We start from the raw sequence: 25848 nt of genomic DNA on the forward strand, positions 1-25848 counted from the left end.
TCACTACTCAAATGATTAACAGGCTTAATTGCTTTTCCAAATACAATGTGGGGGGTAAAGAAATTATGATCTTTGAATCCCAAGGGTACCCTATGCTTATCATTTATCCAAATTTTTGGAATTGATTTTTGTAGCTTTGTATAGTAAAAAAACAACAGTTGTTATTTCGTCTAGTTTTAAGGTGGATAAATAAGTCATTTACTGAAACAAAAGTACCATTTTTTAAAGATACCCTTTAAATATATAATACCACTCTTATACCAGTCTTCATAAAATAACATTTTCTTTTCAAAAACAATATCTTGATTATACCATAAAATATTTTCGTCTACATGTTTATGTGCCTGACATTCAACTGATGTGTATTTCTTATGAAGTACCATGCATGTAATATTTCTATATAAAAATGTGGCACATTTCTAAGTTTTAAATGCATCATCAGTATAATTGCAATTCAGCAGTAGATGCAGCCCACCCAAACAGTCAAACCAATGTTGACTCATATCTTTCCAAATTCCTTTTGTATTATCTAAAAACATTCAAAGCCACTTCAGCCTAAAACTAAACATTTGCCTTTTAACATCGATCATTCTTATTCTCCCTTCACAATAATCCTAGGTAACAATACATCGTTTTACCTTTCAATTTTCCAAAGAAATTTAAATATCAAGCTATCAAGTTTTTTTATAAAAAAATAGACGGTATTGTATCAACGATCATTAATTGTATAACTTGACTAATTGCAAGTGATTTAATATTAGTCAGTCTTCCAAACAAAGTCGGGTTTCTTTTTCTCCAGTTATCTAGCATTTTTTGCATTTTTTTGGAGAAACTCGTCGTATCTGGAAGACAACAAGCGGCAACTGTATCGTCTCAAAACTACCCATCGCACCATGACTACCAGACGCGTGCTCAGTTAAAGATTACGCAATATCTGCATGGAGATAGTAGTCAGCCGCCGAGGGAGTCGAAGTAAACAGACCGGATAATGGAGATAGTAGTCAGCCGCCGAGGGAGTCGAAGTAAACAAACCGGATAAGTTACTGCAATTACCCTGCCAGGTAAAACAGAGTAAAATTAAATGTAAACAAAAACATTACATGAATGCTTATTCTGTCGTTGCTCAACGGGGGGGGGGGGGGGGGGGGGGGTCTGCTGACCGGCCAAGGAGGGTATAGGGGGATAGGGGGACGTCGAATAGCGCGTTAATTCTTTTTATGTTTCCTTTTCACCTCTTCCATTTTACCTCTTTTTCTTGTTCCTCTCTCTCTCTCTCTCTCTCTTCCTCTCTCTCTCTCTCTCTCTTGTCTGATCGTTTGGTCGTGGTTAGCACAATGAAACTGTTCTTTGATAGGGTCCTTTCTTCTCGCCTTCCGATTGGAGCACCGCCCATGTATGCCCTCTCCGCATATAGGTATTAGTCCAGAATATGGCCTATTTGTATAGGCCTACGCAAATAATGCAAGGGACAGTGTATTTCTGTTTTCATTTGGGCCATGTTAAAATGACAGGATACATTGCAACCCTTCTCTATAGTTCAGTGAGATAAAATGTCACTAATCAATGTATATTCCTCGTCATTATTCACCGCGGCCACTACTAACCTCACTGCTCGGCTACGCACTGAACTACATAACAGGAAACTGTACCTTTCTTTATATCGATCTGAAACGTTCGCTGCGAGCGAAGTATGATGAGTATGTTCATTCACTCATAACCGTAATACAGTCAAGTTGGTTTTTTCTTCAAACACCGATAAAGCGAGTACGAATTATTTTGACATGTACTTTCGACAATTGCCTTTCGTGTAGTGAATAGCTCCACTTTACATCATGGAGCAACATGTATAAATACTTTGGAATTTTCGTGAGGATAATTATGCTGGTGGAGAGAGAGAGACACATAATCAGATAATATTCCTCGTCAGCATTCACTGCGGCCACTATCCTCTCTGCTCGGCTATAATGATGTACTACAGGAAAAGTTCACTGCTAGCGAAGTATCTGAGCGTGCTCATCTCTCTGGATTGACTGAAACGGTTTGACTGCACTTCGCAGCCAATAGCTGAATTATGTAACATTTACATTGGAATACGTACAAATGCGGTTCACAAGATGCTGTTTGTTGTGCTGATCTCACAAGGCCGTATGTAGAGACGTGCATGTAAACATTATGTGGTACATGTAATATGGACATCTGTTCGAGACACATCACAGCTTGAATCGGGTATTCTTATTATTCCGTCCCAGCTTGCATGATTGTGAACAGTCATGGGCTACATCAGAAGTAAGTGATTTCTACAACTTGAATTTTCTATGTTCTTTTTCAGTTTCTTCGTCTATTAAATTAGGGTTCCTACCACAATTCGATATTGACGTTGATTTCATATTGCATCCAACCCAGCACTGCAACAGTGATCGACATGTCCCTGCACGGTCCATGTGTGGTGAATTAAACATAGGTTGTCGATCCCTTTTGAGCCATTTTAAGTTGATTAAATAAGGTATAAGAATAATGAATTGACTGTTTAATAAACATGAGGGAATTTTGATGGAGTATACAATGCACTTTCTCCGCTCATTTTCGTTCAGTTCATGGTATATTAGCGATTCCATCTTTTAGTTACAGTATCTGAATTTTGCTCTTTATTGATTTTGATATGCCAAATATTGATAAAAAACGTACATTCAAAATAGCAGCCAGAGGCTGAAACAAATTGAATTTATAAAAAATAGATACATACAAAAAAATGCATAACATTAAAATCGATTTGGTAAAGTACAATAAGACAAATGTGGTAGAAGATTAGAAGGACTGATAAGATAATAAAAGAGAGAGAGAGAGAGAGAGAGAGAGCGTAGAGAAACTGGAGAGGAGACTAGACAATACTCGGGACAGATAGGACAGATAGGCCGACTGTAAAAGAGAAATAAAATGTTAACAAACTATAGTGAGGCTTAGAAATTACGATTATAATACCGTAAATGCAGCATCATTGACAGCATATTACATGTATGGCAATTTATGCTCTAGAATTTAGTATTTCATTTTATAATCGGTTATTATTGGTCTCAAAACTACAAGAACACACCCTAAATAACGGAAACCGGGCGTGTTAAAGCAGAAAGTTTACAGCTTCCTGGTTGAAGCATGTAGAAAAATATATTGGTATAATCATTAATAAATATTCAGATATAAAAACAGCTTTACAGAATCGGGCAAAAAATTGTTGATATTTGCCTCAAGATCCATATCTGTATCTGAATCTGTCCGTGACGTACAATCATCAGCATCTGGTTGTCGCGTACGTAGGGTTAGGGTCAAACGGCAAACGCCCAAAACGCCTAAATATTGAAGCGTGCTTCGGCTACAAGGTTTTTAATATCTAATGAGTCCAATTTGGTTTTGCAATTTGCAGCATCATTGATCATATTAGAATATAATCATTATTAGATAATTGAATTAATACAAAATAGCGGTTAAATATGAAGGTAACATCGGCAACGAACTAGATGTAATTAACAAAGTTTGTATGCATGCGGGATGGGATGCCCAGTGTTTCAAGGGCTGAATAGTAGGAAGTATAACCGCTCAGGATAATAAGACTGGCCCTTTTTTGGACGCGCTCTAGGTCAGCACAAAGAGATACCAGCTGTGTAATATCCTCCTTGGCCGGTCAGCAGACTGTTGTGTAGTGATTGCTGATGACCAGACAGGGGCCGCATATGATGTAAATGACATAAACATTCGCTAGTTCAGATTGTCGGAGATTACATATTGACCAAACCAAATCGCGTCGGAGAATGATGCCTACAATTCTAAGGCTGTCAACTTCCGGAAGAAGAGATTCAGCAATGTGCAACGCAGGAAAGACAGGTGGGCATTTAGCAAATGAGAAATTCATCACATTGCATTTTCGGGGATTAGGTTTCATGTCGTTTGCCACGATGACACCACTGTATAAGCTGATTGAGCTCTGATAGGAGGTATTATGGTTGCATTTTAGTACAAGGGTGAACCTCAACCAAGCATGTTATTGACGTACTTTCAACTGGCTTCAAAGTTGACAGCATCATTCACGACAACATCGGGGCAAGTTTATAGTCCCCTGGGGGTACCACTGGCGAGCTCAAGGTCACCAAATACGAATCGTCAGTTAAATCATAGACGTATGGTTAAATAGAAGACTGTACACCGTACTCGATCAGTTTCCTGATGACGACATTGTGATTTACTATGTCGAATGCTTCAGCGAAATTATTCGTTCACAGTACTGCACACATTGCTTGTCTATCAGTGCCCGTCATGATGGTGTCGATAAGGCTAACTAAGTAATGTGTAGGAGAGCTACCGAAAGCGTTGCCGAGCCGTCGAACATCAATAAATAAGATCACGGAAAATCCACCTGGAGAGAAATGACTCCATTACAAGAGAACAATTTGTGGTGATAAAAATTGGCCTCAGATCAGTCATTTCAGCTTCAGCAGGTGTGACAACTGCTCGCTTCCATGACCGCGGATATAGGTGCCAGAAAGGAGGATCTCATTGAAGACGATTGATAAAGGATCGGATAGATACAGTGCAAACTCTTTTCTGATTTTCACTAGCAGAACACTCTTTAGCTTTAGTGTAGATTTTTTAAAGGTAAAGACCAGTATTGGAAACGCCCCAATTTAAAAAAATGAAATGGAAGCTCTCATTACCAATCATGTGAAAGAATATGTTTTGACTAATACATGATGATAAAAAATTTGCCGCGAAACCGCCTACTAATTCATATATTTTGTAAATTTGTTTCTCTCATGGTCTGTGAGAGATATAGGTTAGTCCCATATACATCTTTCTGTGTATAGTGCTTGTAACTTTACGAAGAATGGGCCAAATTTCTTATCATTTTGATGATTCCAGAACCTTGCAGATGCTAGATGCTAGATGATCAACCTTTTCTGATCGATTCCACAACGTTTCTTTCACAATGCAATCGCATGACCATAACTGGTCTTTACCTTTAAGATCTTGTATATACATCTTGCTGGTGCAAAGTTAGAAGTCTCTTAATCTTTAATAGACTTGCCACTCCAGTAATACTTCACCACTTTATTCTGATGTTTTTTGTTTGTTTATTCATTCATTTTTGGCTTGGCGTTGTATTTTGGTAGAGTAGGCTACACAGAATTATATGTCATGCATGTAGATTATAGTTATCAAAAACAGAGTAAGAAATATTAGCTTCCATGGAAAGAAAATAGTGTCGAAAATATGAAATACAATATAATTATTAACAACACTATAACGTCCGTTGACAAGACCCTTTCATATGACACCTCAATCAGGAAAAAATAGCCAGGAATAACAAAATCCTGTTTGTTTAAATTAATGCTTGCATTTCCATAATGCAATTCCACGAATCCGTTTCACTGGCTGTCTGCCCTAACAACAAAGAAGACGAAAGACTTCACAAGTTCATGCATGGCTGATCGTCGACGAAACGCAGTTTGTTGTTTGTTGGCTGTCGCTATGGCAGGAAGTTCAACCTGATAATAGGCCAGTTTCGTAATGTAACCAAATTTAATGCATAAGTCTTTGTGAAGTGCCTCAATACAAAGTATTTCATTCACCTGATAATAATAATAGTATTTCAATAGTCAGAATGCAACTGCATATATTAAGTGTTGCTAGGTAGGTCAAGCCATAATGTTTGTCCAACCTGGCAACAACTAATGTATACTGTTCGGATTCTGTCTATTGAAATACTATTATTCTTATCAGGTGAATGAAATAACTTGTATTGAGGCACTTCACAAAGACTTATGCATTAAATTTGGTTACATTACGAAAATGGCCTATTAGTTGGTAATGATTATTGATGATGACTGATGATGGTTGATTGTTAGCTGAGTATTGTTTTACCTGATTGCTTAGAAAGGATATATATGTTTTTAGGTAAGAAACTAAGGGACTGACGGCTTTAAGTTCTCTTCGAGGGATTTGGTAATGAGGATCAATGCCTTACCAGAAGGCAAGAGCGCATCGACTTGTTATCGAACCCGGGACCTTCCGGTTACGAGTCCACTGCTCTACCACTGAGCTAGGACGCCTTCTTGTAATACATATTAATAAAAGCAGAAAAACGTGGGAAACAGTTGAGTGAAAGTTTGAGCAATGTCCGATTAAGAGTTGGAAAGGTATGAAATTTTAAAGTTGTCATCAGGTTGTATAAACTTGTTCAAACTGTCACTCATCTACAATAATTATATTTAGGGGGTATGTATGATTGAAAATGTTCTTTAAGAGAAAATAGAAATTTCTGACTTTTCTTAGTACATATAGCAAAAGGGATACGTCACAGAGTTGACAATTTGTGTTTGATTGATCACAACTTAAAAAACAACATAATTGTCTTATTTTTAATCGGATTTTGCTCAGACTTTCATTGACCAGTTCTTCGCATTTTTCTGCTTCTATTAAAACCCACTGAATATTAGGGGGGCTTCCCCTTGAAAAGACAGGGTATACTGATACCATTCCGTAATCATTTTACAAGGCGTAATGCATCTTTTCCTTTGTTTATACAGGACATATCTCCAGGAGATGGCTATTTGCTTTCCTCGCCTTTTTGGGTATCTCTTGTTTACACATCCTACGACTCAACATCAGTGTCGTCATAGCAACCATAGTGAAGACCAACAACAGTACCCATTCTCAGTCACGTGACAGCAACATTTCGACTCAGATGTGTTTCAGCGCAGAGGAGAGAGAAGTTGATAGTTTATCAAAGGAGAACAAGGTAGTTATGGTAGGGTCCATGATGGTCAAACAGTGGTGTAGCGATGGCCCTGCCATTAAGCATCATTATTATCGGGCCCCAGTCATTATTGGTGAATGAAATGTGAACAAATAATACCAATGATATCGATTGGGGGGGGGGGGCAGTGGCGGATCCAGGGGAGGGGGTGCCAGGGGGCACGGGCCGCCACCCCTGGCAAAAAAAGAAGAAGTTAAAAAAAGATAGTGCTCACTGATTCGCCGCTAAATAGTTTCTCACGAATTGGGCAACAACAAAAAATAGTGCTCATTACCCCCCCCCCCCTTGCTTTTTCGCCGACTGATTCGCCGCTTAATATTTTCTCACGAATTGCCCCCCCCCCCTTGGGCCACCGCTTTCGCAGCCGGGTGGATCTGCGGGGGTGGGGGGGGGGGGTCTCTAATCCCCTTTTCTCATCATTCCCCTCCCTTTCATTTGATCTCTTTACAAATTATGTTGTTTTAAACTTCATAGACTGCCCTTAGCTTGGTTCAAGAATATAAAACTGTATACAATGAAGGAATGTTCAAACGCAAGGCACCTTTATGTACATCACCAACACCCCTCGTCTCCCCCAAAACATTTGATCTCTCATAGTGTCCCTAGAGCCATTAGCAGGTCGGGGAATACTGTATTTTTCGATTTGTTACTATTAAATAATACGACCTAGTAAATTCTAGTACTTGAAGCACTTAAAATTGAGGAATAGGAAATAACTACTGTTATGCTTTATTATGAAGAATTTCACTAAATATGATGTGTTAACCAATTCGTATTCCTATCGGAGGTGTTGGGATAGATATAGTGGTTCATTCACTTAACTCTCTCCAGGAGTTCAGGGTTCGAATCCCAGCCCAGTACGTGCCAACGTAGAAGTGTAGTAGTCGAGTGGTTTAAGCACTTGACTTGAAATTCAAAGGTCATGGTTCGATCCCCAACATGGCACTAATGCTCTCTGGCAAGGCGTTACTCTTCAATTGCGACACTCTACCCAGGTGAGGTAAATGGGTATCTGGCAGGACTTTTTCCTTGAAATACTGGAGCGCTGTAATGGCAGGTAGACTAAAGCCGGGGTAATAATTAGTGCGCTTCGGAATAGAATTTCTAGATAGACGGCGCTATACAAATGCCTATTATTATTATTATTAACGTCCTTTGGCAACAAATCAATCCACAATTATTGCCACTCTTTACCAAGGTGTAAATGGGTACTTGGCAATTGCTGATGTAATAATAATAATTGCAGGGCCCGCAGGAAGAGCAGTTCCATTATATTATCAGGTGGGCTGTATCTCATACAGACCACCTTATAATTTTGTTAAAATCGCCTTTATCAGTTGGTCTGTATATAATACAGATCACCTTATGTTTTCGTTAGAATATTTTTCTTATTTCTAACCACTTTTTTGTTAGCACGATAACTTTCATAAAGAATCGCGCGCGCGTTTTCGTTTGTCACGGCCGAACGCAAAATAATTCACCCTAGATTTTTTTTACACAGTATTCCTCATGTTTTCCCGAACAATTTGATACCATGTTTATCTCTTTATGACCATTAATAAGGGTATGAGCGTCCGTTCAACATAAACGTCCGTGCGCGCGTGCTCATGTAATACATAGCATATATGGGCAACAACATGCCTACACAAAACCCTTATGACTCTTTGGGATGGACGGGAACCCTCAATTTTGTTTTCATATTCGGATAGAGTATGAGTCGGAGATGTGATTTCATGTCTCATTAGGCCATTAAGTATATCGTGTCATCATCATATGGACCTTGGAACTCAAAATACGAATTTGCATATTATGACGTCAGCATATTTATGTAAAATTGATTGTATCTTTGTAAATATTGATCGATTTTCTTCCAAATTTCGATATGTTGTAGCTAAGACAATTCTCTAGTGAAAATTACGATTAAAGGGCACGTATCAGAAATTTCTAAAGTTGCGTGTTATGCCTATGGAAGGGGAATTTCGTTCACATCATTAATCTACATGACATTGTTTTTTAGCAGTATCTCGCTTATTTTTGCTCTATTTTGTGTCAAATTTTAGTTGACCAGCCCACCTATACTTGTTCCAAACAAGTATTATATGTCTTTTTATTATTATTTCCCCTCTGTTTGAAACACTATTTCATGCAGCAAGCTGAATTTGAATGGAGTAGTCACACACAGGAGCTCCTTCTTGCCTCCTTCTACATTGGCTATGCCATCATGCAGGCACCTGTGGGATGGATGGCAGACACTTTTGGCGGGAAATGGCTTTTTGCAGCCGGTGTGATCGTCTCTGCGATCTTGAATATAGTAGGACCTGTCGTCTTACGGGCGAGCCTGCCGCTCTTCTTTGCTACAAGGGTTGTATCTGGTATGGCCGAGGTAAGGGATGATTTCAAATCTCCGACCAAGAAACGTATTTGTTTTCTTAGATATTTTAAGATGAAATTGTTTGCCTAAAGTGTACCAATCACCCAAACGAGTTTTGCGATCCACGAGTATCAGAGATTCTAGTTAAATAACGATCCGTTGTTGCAGACTGAGTAAACATTATCTTGAAGATATGAGGGGGAATTACCGTTCACAATATCAAACATAAGTTTACATTTTTGGAATTGCGAACGTTTTTCCATGTTCGTCCATTTGAGTTTTGAGAACATTTCTGAACTTGGTGTAAATACATTCATTTGGAGAACAACCCTAGCCATCTGTTTGTGCAACTTAATCAGTGTATCCCGAAGACCTTGATTACAATTTGACCATGACATGCAGCAATAGTCAAAATATGGTAATACCAGTGCATTTGTTAATAACTTTGCTCCCACCACCACCAACACTTCAAGTATAACCTCTATTACAATCATGTTTCCTCTACTCAAAGGCCGTTGCTTTTCCAGCGTCTAACACATTAACAACGAAATGGGCTCCAGATAATGAAAAGACTACGATGACGTCATTGATTGTATCAGGTAAAACTCAGATTTCGATAATTTGACAAATGTAATTTCATAAATCATTTACCCTTTTCAGTAAGATATGAAATCATGGATAGATAATAACTCTGAGATAATGATGTTCACATTTTCGACCTGTATGAAATGAAAATGTTGAAAAACTATTTCACGTTGAGGCTACGAAAATCATAAAAAATAGTTTTAACCGTTTTCGTTCATGATTAATCTTTTCAAGAATCCATTCTTGCATGCTATTGTTTCAATTTGGAGAGTAATTAATCATGCACTAAGTTAACTCCGGGAAGCTCCGACGCCGGTGCCGACATCGGCGTCGGAGCTTCCCGGAGTTAGCACTAAGTATGCAATTGTGTTACGTATTTACCATAAATAAGCTTCCTCGTGAATATTGTGAATCATCAATGTAATATGCCAAGTAATTTCGACTGTTACAAAATCCATAACTTTGTTAGTTTGGTAGAGTCCTTAACTATTGTATTGTTATAACCAGCTTAGAGTATCCACTCTTTCGGTCATTTTTACACACGCTACCATGGCGTTTCAAAAAAATATTATGATTAGATCTTTCGTTAAATCGTTCTTAAATTTTAATCACTTCTAATCAATAATTCGATATCTCAGTCGATTTCATATCTAACCGTTTAGTTATTATCTGGTTTATATCTTTTGAAGGTTCCGGGTTTGGATCGGCTGTCGGTCAGTTTTTCTCTGGAATGGTCTGTTCTTTCATCGGGTGGGAAGCTAGCTTCTACATATTTGGTAAGAAAAGGAATGTTCAGAGGAGCATATGTATCAGTATTGTAACACTCGTCGCTCAGTAGAAGCTTGCAGCCTGAAACGAGCGAAAGCTCACCTAAATAAATGTCAATAATTGATAGTTTTAAATTCTGGAATTCGACAAGTAAACATTATCCCAGAATATATTGTAACGAAATTAATTACAACTGTTACAGACTGCTCTCGATCTCGAACTCTTGTCTCTTCTCAGTTCTCATTCAGTTTCTCTCTCTTTCATGCGTGTATACAAAACAAATGCGACAGAAGAGATGGGGTACACCTATGGGTACACACAGAGAAATAAAAGGTGTTCTTGGGGAGTAAAACGAAATTGGAAAAATAGGGCGCCCCCTATTACAACTTTTAGGGAGTAAAACACGGAAATACGCAAGGATGTACATAAAAGTCATTTGAGGAGTGTAATTTTACACCCTATTTTAGTCAGACGAGCTCTAATTGGTCAATATATTTTTCTGTTGTGAGTGCATATGCGCATGCGCTACAGCAATTGCGCATCGTGATGATATAGGTACTGCCAAATGAAGGATAATTTACATATTTTAGTCATGTTGGGGGAATTATCATGTTTCATTTGGGCATATTATTTGTGTGAAATTTATTTGATCAAGAATAAGGGGTTGTACCGAAAGTTATATTTGATAATTTAATGAAATTAGCAGAAGTGTTGTTTTACTAACTAGTACATAATTGCCTTCTTATACGTGTAAGTAAAGGGAAGATAAGATTGTGTATTTAGATGTGTCCACTACATTTTGATCCGATACGTCCATCCAGGCCAGCCTCACCCACATATTCTGGTCTGATATCTTTAGAGCAGTGAAACGTAGACAAAAGGGTGAGAATCAGTGACTGTTAGGTGATTACGAAGCATGGATGATTGATTGCTCAAGGGATGATCAATTGGTTAATGCTGTGCATAAGAAGTGTGTAGATTTACTCCCCACAGGGTGTAGAATTGATCATATCGGGTATAAAATTTTACCCCACGGGTGTAAATTTGAACCCATTTTTCAGGAAAATGGAACCAAAAGGTGTTAATTAAGCACCATTGGGTGCAAATTTCACTCCTCAAAGGGAGTAAAATCATAACATTCTGGTGCAAATTTACACCTTATTGTGGGTTGTAAATTTACTCCCTGAGGGGTGTCACTTATGCGACAAGCATTTACTCCCTATAGGGAGTGAATTTACACCTCTTTTTCTCTGTCTGTAGGTCGATCGTGAATCGCAGTTCTATTCGTCGTTTATTACTTTGAATAATGACAGCTCGGTAGAAATTAATCGTGCTCTTTAAACGGCACTAAATACAGTCATACATTGTACTATCAGAACGTTTGCAGATTTGGAAAGCGACAGGAAGGAGTCTCTCGATTTTAGATCTACCTGTCTTTATATAGGGGGCTATATTTATACTGTTTTCTAGCGGGCCGATCTCAAGCTAAGGACAGAGTCTGTCCTTAAAGTTGATACTCATTGCTTATCAATGGGGTTAAATCTCATATCAATCCAAAGGTCTGGCCTCAGCTCGTTTCAGTCGGGGGCCGCACGCGACTGTGTGTCTGCCCTTGCCATTACGTAAGACAAGGACAGACTCTCATGTAGTCCAGATTCAGTCCGTTCTCTGTTTCTATTCTTCTGCAGTCGGCATCTGTCTGTCTTGAAAGACAATAGAATATTGCGCTATATAGTTGTCAGTTTCTTGGTGTGCAGCTCCTGCTGTGACTGAACAGTCCAATCCTAGAGAGACAGGTCCTGTTGCAGTTGCTGCAGATAAAAGTCATTTGTGGCTGTGCTGTTGGAGCCGTAGCTAGCTGTTGTCTTTGTTGTTGTCTTTTCTCCTCCCACTGTTCTACTCTCCTCTGCTCACTCCTCTGTACACCCGTCTTCACAACGCGTCTCCATTCAGGACGGTCTGAGGCATATGCTTCCCAGTTTGTAGGGTTGATTTCACTGGCCTTCATATCCCTCTTGCACACATCCTTGAAGCGAAGGACAGGTCTTCCAACAGCCCTGGTTCCGGTCGCTAACTTTCCATACATTATGTCTTTTGGAATGCGGCCGTCTTCCATTCGGCTGACATGACCAAGCCATCTCAGTCGTCGTTGTGATAGAAGAGCATAGATGGTCATCATGCCTCCTTTCTTGAGGACATCCTTGTTTGGAATGTGGTCCTGCCATTTGATGCCTAGGATTCGCCTCAAGCAGCGGAGATGGAAAACGTTCAAACGGCGCTCCTGACGTGCATACAGGGTCCACGACTCTCTGCCATACAGGAAGGTGCTGAGCACACAGGCCTGGTAGATCTTCATTTTTGTGTTGGTAGTTAGTAAAGTGTTCTTCCAGGCACGCTTTGAAAGTCTAGCCATCATGGTTGCTGCCTTGCCAATACGTACGTTGAGCTCGGGATCGAGGGAGAGGCTGCTGGATATCACGGAGCCGAGGTAGGTGAAGTTTTCAACCACTTGGAGGGTGTAGTTTCCAATGGAGATATCGGGAACGCTGCGTACATCCTGGCCCATGATGTTTGTTTTCTTTAGACTGATGGTCAGGCCAAAGTCTTCACATGCTTCTGAAAAACAGTTAATCAGCCTCTGTAGAGCTTCCTCAGACTGGGATGCCAAAGCCGCATCATCTGCAAATAGCATCTCTCTAATCAGGAAGCTCCTCACTTTCGTCTTCGCCCGAAGTCGTGCAAGATTAAACAGTTTTCCATCGCTTCATGTGTGTATGTACACGCCGTCTTGAGATGACCTGAAAGCGTGTGATAGCAGCACAGAGAAGAAGATCCCAAAGAGCGTGGGAGCAAGCACACATCCCTGCTTCACTCCGTTCTTGATTGGGAAGGGGGCCGATGTAGAGCCGTCATACTGGATGGTGCCCTGCATATCGTCATGGAAGGATAAAATCAACCTTAGCAGTGTAGGTGGACATCCTATCTTCTGTAGCAGATTGAAGAGGATCTTTCTGCTGACTAGGTCAAAGGCCTTTGTAAGATCGATGAAGGCAATGTACAGTGGCTGTCTCTGCTCCCGACTTCTCTTGTAGTGCTGCTCGCTTTGCTTCGATGACAGGCTCCAATTCTGCGATTCCAGCTACAAACCAGTCTGGGTTTTGCTTTTCTCTTTTGCCATATATTTCCATGGCTGAGTGACGGATAGCATCGCGAATGTGATTCCATCTCTCTTCAGCACTAGTAGAAGGAAGGTCCTGGAGGGCCTGTTCGATGGAATCGGCGAAGAGATCATGCAAGTCAGGATTCGATATCTTGGCAGTGTTTATGCGGGGGCGACATTTCTGCTTTGAGCGATGTATTCGCCTGGGTTGAAGGCGCACCCTGCTGGCAATCAGTGAATGGTCTGTGTCACAATCAGCGCTGTGGTAACTACGGGTGACTTGGACGCTGTTTAAGGATGAAGTTCGTGTAATAACAAGGTCAAGCTGGTGCCAGTGATGAGACCTGGGATGTCTCCAGGATACCTTGTGGCATGGTTTTGTGGAGAAGAACGTGTTCGTAATGCATAGGTCGTGATAGGAGCAGACTTCTAGCAATCTTTGACCATTTTTGTTCAGTTTTCCAATGCCGAAGTGTCCGATGCATTTGGGCCAGGAGTCATGATCCGTGCCCACCCGTGCATTGAAATCTCCTAGTAGGAATAGGTTCTCGTTGGCAGGAATGTTCGCAATGACAGAGTCCAGGTGCTCATAGAATTGATCCTTAGTCTCCACAGAGCTGCAGAGGGTTGGTGCGTAACAGCTCAGGAGGTTCACTGGACCTGAGGCGGTTTGCAGTCGAAGTGAGAGGATGCGTTCTGTGCCTCTGCTTGGTGGTTCAATTGAGGAGAGTAAGGAGTTCCTTACTGCAAATCCAACACCATGCTGTCGCCTTTCCTGCGGTTCTCTGCCCTGCCAAAATATAGTGTAGTCTTCCTCTCTAATACTGCCATCTGAAGAGAGTCTTGTCTCTTGCAAAGCAGCAATGTCAATGTTGAGCCTCTTTAGCTCACGGTCGATTACCGCTGTTTTGCGGGTGTCATCAACCTCAAGTAGATTGTCTGTGATGCCAGGACACATGGTCCTAACGTTCCAGCTTGCCAAACGCAAGACTGGTGTTTTCTTTGTATTTTGGTTATTGCTTGGTGCAGTAGTTTCAGTCCGCTTGTCGAGACAATCCTCTAAGCTCCAAGCACCCGATGAAGCAGGCGGCCTGTGGCGGGTCAGCACCTAATTAACTGGGGGCTGCCCAGCTTGAGATGGGCGGTAGCTGACCAGTGGAACGCGAAGATCCCTCCCACCGTCGAAGGCAACCCGTAGCGCCCGTATCCTACGCCAATCGGAAAGGGCTTATAACTTGTAACTGCTGCCTCCCGTGTTGTTTCTGCCACTTTTGACAGTAGCACTAAAGTGTCCTCTCCAGAGCGCAAGCCTGGGCTGGTTATATGGAGATCCTGGGTAGCCCAATCGTCAGAATCCCCCTCTCGGCCTTACTGATGTGGTCCAAAGGAGAGCTGAGCAATACATTTGGCACCAATTTAGCTGCAGGAGTTGCCGGAAGAGTGTGTCGAGTTGAACACCAGACCGCCTGCGGGGCTCCACTCCGGTTTTCAGTCAGGTTTACTCCCTAGCTATTTCTCCATAGCTGGATGTCAGTTACCCTGGACAGGGGCCCATACCGGGTACTGTCAGCCGGAGCCAGCTGAGCCCGTGACTCGTGACAGGCAGGGTCGTCACGCCCTGAAGCAGTGAACAAAGTCACTACCCACTACCCACTATTCTTCTATCACAAGCATATCTCACACACAGCGTGGTATCTCAACTGATCGCGCAAACCCCCAAATTTCCGTCCACACGAACGTTACGTTGAGTGTGTGTTATTTTATCAGCTGATTGGGCGCTCGACACGGAAACGGTACTAGTCTGGACTAACTCTCGTGACGACCTTGGCTTACGCAATAGAAATTCCAGAATTGCTCGAGGACGAAAAACAATTATGCACATGATCTAAATTCGTTACACTATCTTATATTCATTTTGATATTTCTAGGCGTTGTGTAGATAGTTTTCTGATAAGAAGATTTTTTGTTTGTTACTCCAATGTTATTGTGGGCAGTTTACTCATTCTATGCCCGTTTTCTATTTATTTCCGTAGGTGGTGCCTGTTTGCTATGGGTATTACTCTGGGCATTCCTGGTCTTTGAAGATCCTGGAGTTCACCCATACATATCTGTCGAAGAGAGGAATAAAATAGAGGAAAACCGGTCTCGCCGCTCCAACATAAAAGTATGTCTCTTGTTGTGTATCAAACGTTTGAATTCATGCATTTACACAACAGAGCGTTTTCCAAACGCAACTATTTTTGGAATTACCGAACAATCTATCACAGTTCAGGTGAGGTTCAAAAACTTAGTAAAAGCTTATTGCCATTCAAATGATGAAGCAATTGATAGGGCACTGCCTTTGCTTGACCTGAGAGCTTAGCTAAAGCAAAGGCTAATGGTATTGATATGATATTATTGTAAATATGTTATGTTTGAGTTTTATTTTCAATTAAAAAAAAATGGGGGGGGGGATGCAAAGGCTATTGGTTATAACAAAATGTTATCAAGTAACTAAGGCTCCTGCTAGTCATACGGTATTACTTTATATCATCATCATCATCATCATAACAATCACGAACACTATCGCGATCACCATCATAGCTATCATGATCACCATCATCACCATCACCGTTATCACCATCATCACCATCACCGTTATCACCATCATCACCATACCTTCTCAATACCACTGTCTATCTAATTAAATAGTGATGTAGTCAACCCCGATCTTTGGAATAGCATGGCCCTATGTCTTACTTTGAAAAAAAGGAAGAAACTGTCAAATCATACTAATTGAAAATACGAAATTTTTCCAAAAAATAAATTCTTCTCGGAGTGTAAAATGGGGACAGGGATCTCCATGTCAATAAGCCAGTTCGTAAATAGCTTCGGAACGCATGTCCCCCAAATATCCATAGATTTTTTACACTATGGATAAGTCCCACTTGTGCATTTTAGAATAATCACTGTCGAAGTGATGGAGGTGCTTCATGAATACCGTTTGTTTTCCCTCTTGAGAAGAATACTTCCACCTGTGTATCAGATAAATCTACTGTCGGTACATAAATGAATACTAAGTACATAACTTTCATGAGCACGATACGAGTATTCGTCTCAATGGTTTTACAATTTGGGAACGAATGACCTTTATCTGCGCATGCGCAAATCCTAATTACGAACTCGCTTATTAATGCTCATTTTACTCTTTTGTCAATTTGTTGTTTGTTTGTTGTGCAAATCTCCCATTACAATACTGTGCCTTCTTGCGTGAAAGGGTATTATTTGTCAAAGAGTATTATCGAAAAACGGATTCGTACTTGATTGTGTTTTGACTTGTGGCACTAACACAATCACAAATCACCAAAGGTAGTTAACTTTGCATATTGTCAAACTGAAAGGGTTGGATCAAAAGCGAGTAACGGTGTGTGATTTTAATTAGTTATACATTAGATATATCAGCCATGTTTGTTAGGCAGTGTATGGGATAACGTGCACAGTTTTTATGATCCAATTATTACTTCCGTCTTTCATATGTTTCCACCATGGCCCTCTGTTCCTACTTTGTTGCCCTGGGGCGTTCATCATTGGGTGGATTCGAGCAGCCCCTGCTATCAGGGCCAGCAGTATCCCCTTCTCCAAACTTAGGTGTAGAAATTCAGGCAAAACAAGCCCTTCGTCTTCTCGAGTCACTACCCAAGCAGGGTCCAGTGCATTGACCCGGTGGTAGAGGTCAGTGGTCCAGTCGGGACGCATACTGTGGCCTTGGCATTGAAACCATCTGGGTCTAATGGGAGGGGGGGGGGGGGACTATAGCCACATGTATGCATGATGACAAAACAAGTGAATAATATTAGTTATATGTACTGCGTACTGCGTACACATGCCAATAATCTGGAGTTATACTTAAAGAAACGATGAATCTTTTGAAGAACAAAAATACAACTCTGTTAGCATACCTTTTATTGAATGAGAACACTAACCCGAAATCCATGAATCAAAATGCACATGAAAATGAATAAAACTTCAGCAATCCGGGCACATAATCTGTATTGGTGTCACTCCTCTTATATAAAACCAATCATGCAATAATGATACTCATAACCATAAAATGCAATATATTATAGGCAGCCTTATCTCTAAAGGTCAAACTGTTCATATCATCATCATCATTATCGAATGCCAGGTCTGTCTAGGACATCGGTGGTCAAGGCCCTCCTTTTCTGTCTATTTCTGCTATTCTCAATAAGCCGGCATTACTGATTTGATTGATGGTGGTCCATTTGGTTGTCCAGTTGTCCAGGCTTTGCAAATATGTAAGGCTAAAGCCAGTGTAATAATATGATTGCAAGGCCAGGCCCTCAGGAAAACAGTATTACTGATTAGGCTACCCTGGGTAAAAAGACATATTATTATTTATATTATTATATTTGTTATTATTGTTATTATTATTATCATCATTACTGTTTAACGCACTGATTTGTTTCCCCCTATAATTTCAGCTGAAGGCGATTATACCATTCCGTTCTATAGTGACGTCATTACCAGTTATTGCCTGGGGTGTTTCCATGGTAACCATAGCGGGTTTTGTCGTCTTCATCCTTCTCACGAATCTACCTCTCTATATGAAACATGTTCAACGACTGGATACCGTGAAGGTAACCGTATTTATAGTATACATTTATATGACATCCTGATCAAAGCATTTACAAAGTATTACCAAAGACGTTCAAGTTAGATTACAAGACATTTCAGTAAAAGACCATCGCGGATGAATGTGTATTAAAAGAAAAAAAGACTGAAGACGTTACGGTCTCCAAAGGTTACCACGGGAAACCAGGGCTCATGAGTATGACTTTGAAATTGAGTCAAATGTGAATTATATGAAAATTGAAGACGAGGACTACCAGAATCTCAAAAACCTGAAGAGACTGTGCATAAATTTGCGGCAATAGGGGTCATTTTGACCTTCGAAATTAAATCTGAAATGCGATTATATCTAGGTTAACAAGAAAACAAAAGTCTTTTAAGAACGATTATGCTACCCCTAGATTCTAGAATCTCTTTGAAAGGATTTGAAAGGCTTTGAAAGGGGATGAAAGGGGATTCATTAAAAAACTGAATAGCTGAGGAGACCTTCCACAAATTTGCAGCAATATACCTCTATTTTGTCTTTTGGGCACTCTATCATTAATACTCTTTGGTATTACTCCTCGGTCACTAGGTTTAAGAGGTACTTTCGACGTTTCACTTTACGGAAAAGAGTGCACTATAAAGTTTTAAAAAAATGAAAGTGAACAAGGGGTACTCGAAGATGCACCTAAAACGCCATAGAAAGGGGTTGCGAGAACGCAAATTAAAGGGCCCCTAAAATGCCCCCCAAAATGAAAGAAGAAAGCAGGAATGGAAAATAGTTATGTCATTATGCGCCTGTAATACGCAGGAAAAAGGAAATGAACCACCTATTATAACTTTTTAAACAAATTATTAAAAAATGCAAAAGAAAGGACAAAATCCACCGCACGCTTGCTTAGCTCCCTCGCTTGCTAGGTTACATGGTCCAGCTGCATTATTTGTCGTCCCTTTTCCCCTCGTCCCTTTAGCTTTACTTTCTTTTCTAGTCCTTCCTTTCTCTTCATTTAGTTTTAGGAGGATGGGGCATGTGCCCCCTATAGCTACGTCACTGAGTACGTAGATACGTTTTGATAGGGGTGGGGCGCAGACCTGGGCCCTGTTTCACAAAGATTCTAAGTAGAACTTAACTCTAAGTTGGACTTAAAAATTATGGAGAGCCATTTGTAGCCTTAAAATAAAATATATTCAAAAACAAAAATTCAAGTATTTTAGACTTTTGATAAATTCTACATCAAGAACATGAAATATCCCATGATAATAGAAAGTATGAATGATTTGAATCAACATTTTATGCCTTTTAAAATAACTTATACAAAATATTTTCATAGATGCTAACGGCTTTCCATAATTGTTAAGACCAACTTAGAGATAAGTTCAACTTAGGATCTTTGTGAAACACCCCCCTGGGCACTCTGGCCAAACACTGTCTTCCTGCGCGTAGTATAAGAACTTGTAATTGTCTACAAATAGAGCCGATTCTCCCTATACTATTTCTTGTAAAGTAATTATTTTCATATTTTTTTATCATTGATTCAGTCTCGCCACAATCATGTCCTTATTTTCATACTAGATTGGATATCTACTACCCATCCCCTTTGCTGCACACTGTGTTATGATGCTGGTTGCATCATCCTTGTCCGATATGCTGATTAGAAAAAAATTGCTTGGAGTTACGCAAACCAGGAAACTTATAACCAATATAGGTAATTTGATTCGTAAATTCGAGATAACCATTGATGATTGAACATTTGAATTTTGATGTGTACGTGTGTGTGCCTAGCCTCTTGTCGATGGCCCTCGCGTTGTTGGAGTCCGAAAATTCTGGCGAGCGAAGCGAGTCAGAGAAACCGAGCGCGAGCGAGGGCCTCTTGACAAGTGATCTGAATTTCTTATGTTTTACATTGTTTGGCGAATATTCCGACCCAAAAGAAGTCGGTGAAAGTCATCCAATCAGAGAGAGCTACTATGACGTAATATCTACCGTTCTGTGCGAATTACCCAGACCTGCCAACCAGTACGATTTAGTCGTATTTCGTACGATTTTTAGAAGCAAATACGACAGTACGATTTTTCTCAATAAAATACAATTAAAAAAAAAAAAAAAAAAAATGCCATTTTCTAAGGCAAAATGCACATTCTTTCCTGTAAAGTATCCTACAAGCATCTTGGGGATGTTCATTGGTTCATCTAACACAACAGTCGTGACGAAATCATGCATATTCAACCAATGATCCATTGAAAAATTTCTTCCTGTATGTAGGAACGGTATGAGGCATTGATCCACTTATTAGTCCGTGTTTATTTTTAAGAATACAACTTTTGGGATTGAAGAATACAGTTTTTGGACTCCAGAGGTTACCTCCGTAAAGGCCCGGTCACACAGAGGGGACGCATGGGGGACGCACGGCCAGCGCATTGGAAATTTGCAGTTTTGGCCAGTGCGTTGTCGTTCGCTAGACGTGCGTCATCATTCGTTACTCGTTCGTCGAGCGCGCTGGACCCACGCTATGCATTCGTCGTCATTCGCTGTGTGCGTCGGGATTTTTTGAGCATGCTCAAAAGTGTGCGCGGAGCTCGACGCATGAATGTACACGCCAAAGGCACGCCAGACATGCGCGGAGCGCGCTAGACCAGTGCCAGACGTACGCGGAGCACACGCCCTGTATACGCACAGCGCGCTAGCTACATGCTGTGCATTTTGCGTCAGCTCGCTAGCTTTTACAAAAATCATGACAAAAGTTAGGCACACGGCCTTTTCCGATTTCCAATACTTGGGCCAGGGCCGTGCGTCTTCTATGTGTGACCACCTCTGTTGACAACGCGGTGCATGCGTGGACCATTCGTCCAGCGCGCTAGCAACACGCTGTGCATTCGTGGAAGTTGTTATCATGTGCGCTCTGTGTACGGTCTGTATGCGCACTGTATGCGCCCTGTATGCGCTTAGCGCGCTAGCTACACGCTATGCATTTGGTATCAGCTCGCTGTAGCTTCGACAAAAGTTGGGCGCACGACAACGAACTGGCCAAAATTGCAAATTTCCAATGCGCTGGCCGTGCGTTCCCCATGCGTCCCCTCTGTGTGACCGGGCCTTACGAGCGAGACTGGCCGCCTAGTTGTAGTCTGCAAGCACAAACCTTGGTCAGTCGTAAAGAGAGTCTGCACTATAAGACTACCATAGGCCATGTACTATAGCTGCTCCTGACCTATATTGATACAACCAGTAGGTACCAGTAGGTAGCTGGGCTTGGCTTCTCTCAAGGCACAATGATTTTTTGATTAAGTGTCAAATTAGGGTCTGTGCTTGCAGACTAGCCTAGTTGGGCAATCCCAATACACACACACACAAACAAACAAAAATCGCTGCGGTCTAGACATGCATAATTCAGTAGGAAATCGGGTCTCATGAATATATAATTCAGATCACTTGTCAAGAGGCCTTCGCTCGCGCTCGGTTTCTCTGACTCGCTTCGCTCGCCAGAATTTACGGACTCCAACAAAGCGAGGGTCATCGACAAGAGGCTAGTGTGTGCCCTGACTCAGTGACTGCAACTGTGTTAAAGATGAACTTGAGTTCGGGTAAAAAAAGAAAATGAATTCTCACAGAATCAAACGAAACTTACACTGAATGTCCAAGATTACACACCCAATATTATATAACCATCAATTACTAGAATAATTTTCAGTCTAATTCATATCCATTTCTCAGGCAACTCAAGATTATCTTTTCAAGTACATGTCCTCCCGGGCATCTTTACACGAAACTGTCGTAAGCACAAGTTCACCGACATCCAATTTAAATGCGTGTTAAGGTTAATACATGCGTTCCAATGGGTTGTCGGCGAACTTGTGCTTATGACGGTTTTGTGAAAAGATGCCCTGCTCCATAGTTTAAGTCGATTGTCTGCTTTTCAATTTGTTGAGCCTATTGAATGTAATGGTAAATGTAATCTCTTATATACCTGTGTATCATGAAATTTTCTTTTAAACCTCTGAAATGTATTTTTATGTTACATACACTCATTGTGGCGTATTTGTTATAGTATTTCATAATCAGGACCATAATGAAAAACAGCTTTGCTGATCATGTTTATCCTGAATAAAGATGTTCAATTCAAACTATTAAACAAAACAAAATCACGAGGCCTACAACAGGTATTCATTATGCACTCAAACAGACAAAAATCCACGATCAAATTCACTTCAATTCTAATACAATTTTTGTACAAATATTTCGCCTGTAGTTATTGTAAGCTTTCAGACAGCGTGTTTTTTGTATTTCATGGTAATGTATCTTTTGAATGCCAAACAAAATAATGATAATGAAAATACATATATTTCTACCCCTCCCCCCCCCCCCTCTCTCTCTCTATCTCATTTTCAATATCCTCAGGTGCCGTAGTAACATCAGGATCCCTTCTAGCCGTATCGCACGTTGGATGTAGCCAGCTGAAGGCTGTTGCTTTAATGACCACGGCCATGGGCGGGGTCGGCATCGCCTTCGCCGGCATCTTCGTCAACGCCCAGGACTTGGCGCCGAGGTTCGCTGGAACGCTGTTCGGCATTGGGAATGCTTTCTCTGTGAGCACGGGCTTCATCGGACCCCTCATCGTTGGGTTGCTGACGGAGGACCAGGTGAAGTTTTGAAGGAGATAAACATAGAATGGAATGAGGGAGATGGGAAACAACAAATAAAAAAAGGGGAAAAAAAGAAATGTATAGCGTGAGAGAGGGGGAGAAAGAGAGAAAGATAGCGAGAAGAGAGAGAGAGAGAGAGAGAGAGAGAGAGAGAGAGAGAGAGAAATAGTAGGAGGGAAGGGGAGACATTTGGAGATGGTGAGGAAATTTCGAATGACGGTAAGAAGGAGTGTGTGTGTGTGAGAGAGAGAGAGAGAGAAACAGAGAGAGTGTGTGTGTAAGAGGGTATGGTAGGTGTTTTAGATATAAAAGAAGAAAGAGGAGACAAATGGGGAAGCGGTAGAAACAGCAATGACAATAAGAAAAGGTTAGATGGGGGGGGGGGGCGGGGAGTATTGAAAACATGAATATAATTGAAAGAGAAGTAGGGAGGGAGAAAAATCAAGTGGGTGTTGAGGAATGGAAGAAAGTGAACAAAAGAGGTATGTGTGCGAGAGAAATCCGATAGGAATACAAAACTATAATAACGAAATAAAAATGATTAAATAATGAAAACAAAACTATTTTTCTGTTGTCATTCCAGAGTGCTCCTGAGGGATGGAGGAATGTGTTCTACATGGCAGCAGGACTCAGCCTCTTTGGTGCCATCTTCTTCCAGTTGTTTGGGTCTGGCTTGGAGCAGGACTGGGCAAAGTATAACAGCGGTACACAATTTGACAACCTGGACGATGCGGCCTGTGAGAAAATGGATCTTAAAACTATCGGAGATGAAAAGTGTGACCATTTTACGGATACAGATGTTTAAATGATAAAATGGTGACTGCACATACTATTGGGTCCTAGCGGCTGATGTCATATTTGTGGTCATAATATTTGGAGGAACTTTGTCCACGCAAGCAAGAATTTTTTTTTTTTGATCAACAAGGACCATACATGGACTTCATAGTGTAAAAGTATATCAATACAGCTATAGAATGTGACGCTTTCAAGGATTGAGTCTTGGATAAAATGGCCAAGGAACTTTCCAAGGCTTTGAATATGCTTTTGAAGGTAGATTGATGCATAGCAACGGAGGACATTAGTCGAGATTGACATGTAATTATTGTATCGCAATTTGATATCAATCGTACCTCTGTACCAAAGAAAATAAGAACTCGTAAGTTTGCGATTGATTGGACGACTTGGGATCACTCCAGTTCACTCACAACTCTTTGTAAAGCAGGTCACTGGACAACAGAGAAAGCCAAACTATTCTGCATGCTTGTACACCATTCCATTTATTCTAGAAAATTCCATTAATATTTATCATTCCATTAAAATTAACAATAATTAAATACATGTAGATGGAGGTATATAACCAGATATTGTAGCGGGGAAAGAGAAATAGAAGTAGGCTGATCACAGTGCATGCATATACATTCTGCCGTGCACGTCAGTGCACAGCAATAGCAAATCTATGCTGAGAAGCCATTTTTCAACTTATGATTTAAAAAATTCAAAAACATGTAACATAATTTTTTCACAGATATTTCAGTCATTCTTTTAACCCACTATACTTAAAATCCTGTGGGTGTGGGTATTAGGGAAAGTATTTATTTTATTTTTTTAAAAAGGGATGTTTTTGACACCGCGCAAATTGGGCCAGTGGGTGTGTGCAATCACCACGGACAATACTGCACTAAATATCCCGGCAGATTGGAAAAAACTCCCCTGTAAAAAATGGACTTGCCACCAATGTTTCATTCACTGGATTTCAATGACCTTACCATATATGGTACCTGTGACCTTTCCCTGGCTACCCCAGCAACAGGTACATCGGAATTTTGTTTCTACACGAAGTTACATTGAGTTGAATGAATTTTCAGAAAATGCTCATAAATCCGTAAATATTGCCCGATTTTCAAATCCTAAACTGGTTTTCAGTAGTTTAACATCCATAGTTTCTTGCCACATGCTCCGATTTTTAATCCATCGAGTGAAACATTACTGGAAATTGCTGCGAAAGTTCAGCTCATCATTTTATTCAGCAAATGCAAGCATCTACAAAGCTCAAACTTGCTACAGTTGTTTTATATAGATCAGGAAGTTAGGTGAGAAGGAAAAAAAATATATAAACATTGTCTAATTTGCATAACGGTGTTGCGAATATGTAATTAGCTAATTATCAGCTCATTTGCATAATTAATTAGTTTTCATAAATCTTATTATATAAATGGATAGGGATTCATTAGTTGAAGCTTGCCACAAAGTTGTATCAAACAGACTCATTTAAAACTTGAGATATTGCATTTACGCATATTAATTAGCTGGACTTAGTCGTTTTTTGAACATTTCCAAACGTGCGGATTGGTGAAATTGAACAAAATGTGGTTTTTGTCAATCCGGTGCACCAAAATGCAACAAGTCTGGTTCTTGAATTTTATTTTTCATGCTTATTTCACTTTGGTTTCACAATACATATCATTTTTAAGACCATGTTATACTCTATTATGTCAAAAAAAACACCCTTAAACATGTAAAAAATCCATTTTTGCCATAATTTGCTATTTGCGGCAGGTTTTTGAATGATTTTACGATATCTTCAAAAGACTATATCTCAGGAATGCCTTGACAGAATTTGAAAATTTTTGCAGCAAAATAAATATATCATTGATATCTTTAATATGACACCAAAATAAAGAATGTCTTATGTGTATTATTTTTTTGAGTGCTCTACCTAATAGAAGTGGGAACTATACAGACAACTGCAGTGGCGGATCCAGGGGGGGGGGCACAGGGGGCACGTGCCCCCCCCTCCCTGGCCCCCCCAAAATATGTTAAACTCAGCCCTAAATGCGCCCAAAATGTACTAAAAAACAGGGTCGTGCCCCCCCCGGCCAATTTTTTTTTTAATTTTTAAATGTTTAAATT

At 40.4% G+C, this 25848-nt stretch overlaps 1 protein-coding gene across 2 annotated transcripts; it reads left to right on the forward strand.

The window, feature by feature from the left end:
• The first annotated feature begins 1388 nt into the window (after positions 1 to 1388).
• On the forward strand, positions 1389 to 25197 carry LOC585959 (sialin). Of its 2 annotated transcripts, none has more exons than XM_011665958.2 (10): positions 1389 to 1414; positions 6576 to 6787; positions 8955 to 9188; positions 9688 to 9775; positions 10451 to 10537; positions 15723 to 15853; positions 18171 to 18326; positions 19874 to 20006; positions 22694 to 22935; positions 23522 to 25197. In XM_011665958.2, exons 1-10 carry the CDS (start codon positions 1396 to 1398, stop codon positions 23741 to 23743), a joined length of 1524 nt encoding a protein of 507 aa, XP_011664260.2. In that variant the 5' UTR covers positions 1389 to 1395; the 3' UTR covers positions 23744 to 25197. The 2 variants fall into 2 exon arrangements, with proteins under 2 accessions (XP_011664260.2, XP_011664261.2); XM_011665959.2 differs by lacking the exon at positions 1389 to 1414 and adding an exon at positions 1425 to 2286.
• The last annotated feature ends 651 nt before the right edge of the window (positions 25198 to 25848 follow it).

This window comes from Strongylocentrotus purpuratus, unplaced genomic scaffold (genome assembly GCF_000002235.5).
Source record: "Strongylocentrotus purpuratus isolate Spur 01 unplaced genomic scaffold, Spur_5.0 spur5_scaffold_7, whole genome shotgun sequence".
Lineage (NCBI taxonomy): Eukaryota > Metazoa > Echinodermata > Echinoidea > Camarodonta > Strongylocentrotidae > Strongylocentrotus > Strongylocentrotus purpuratus.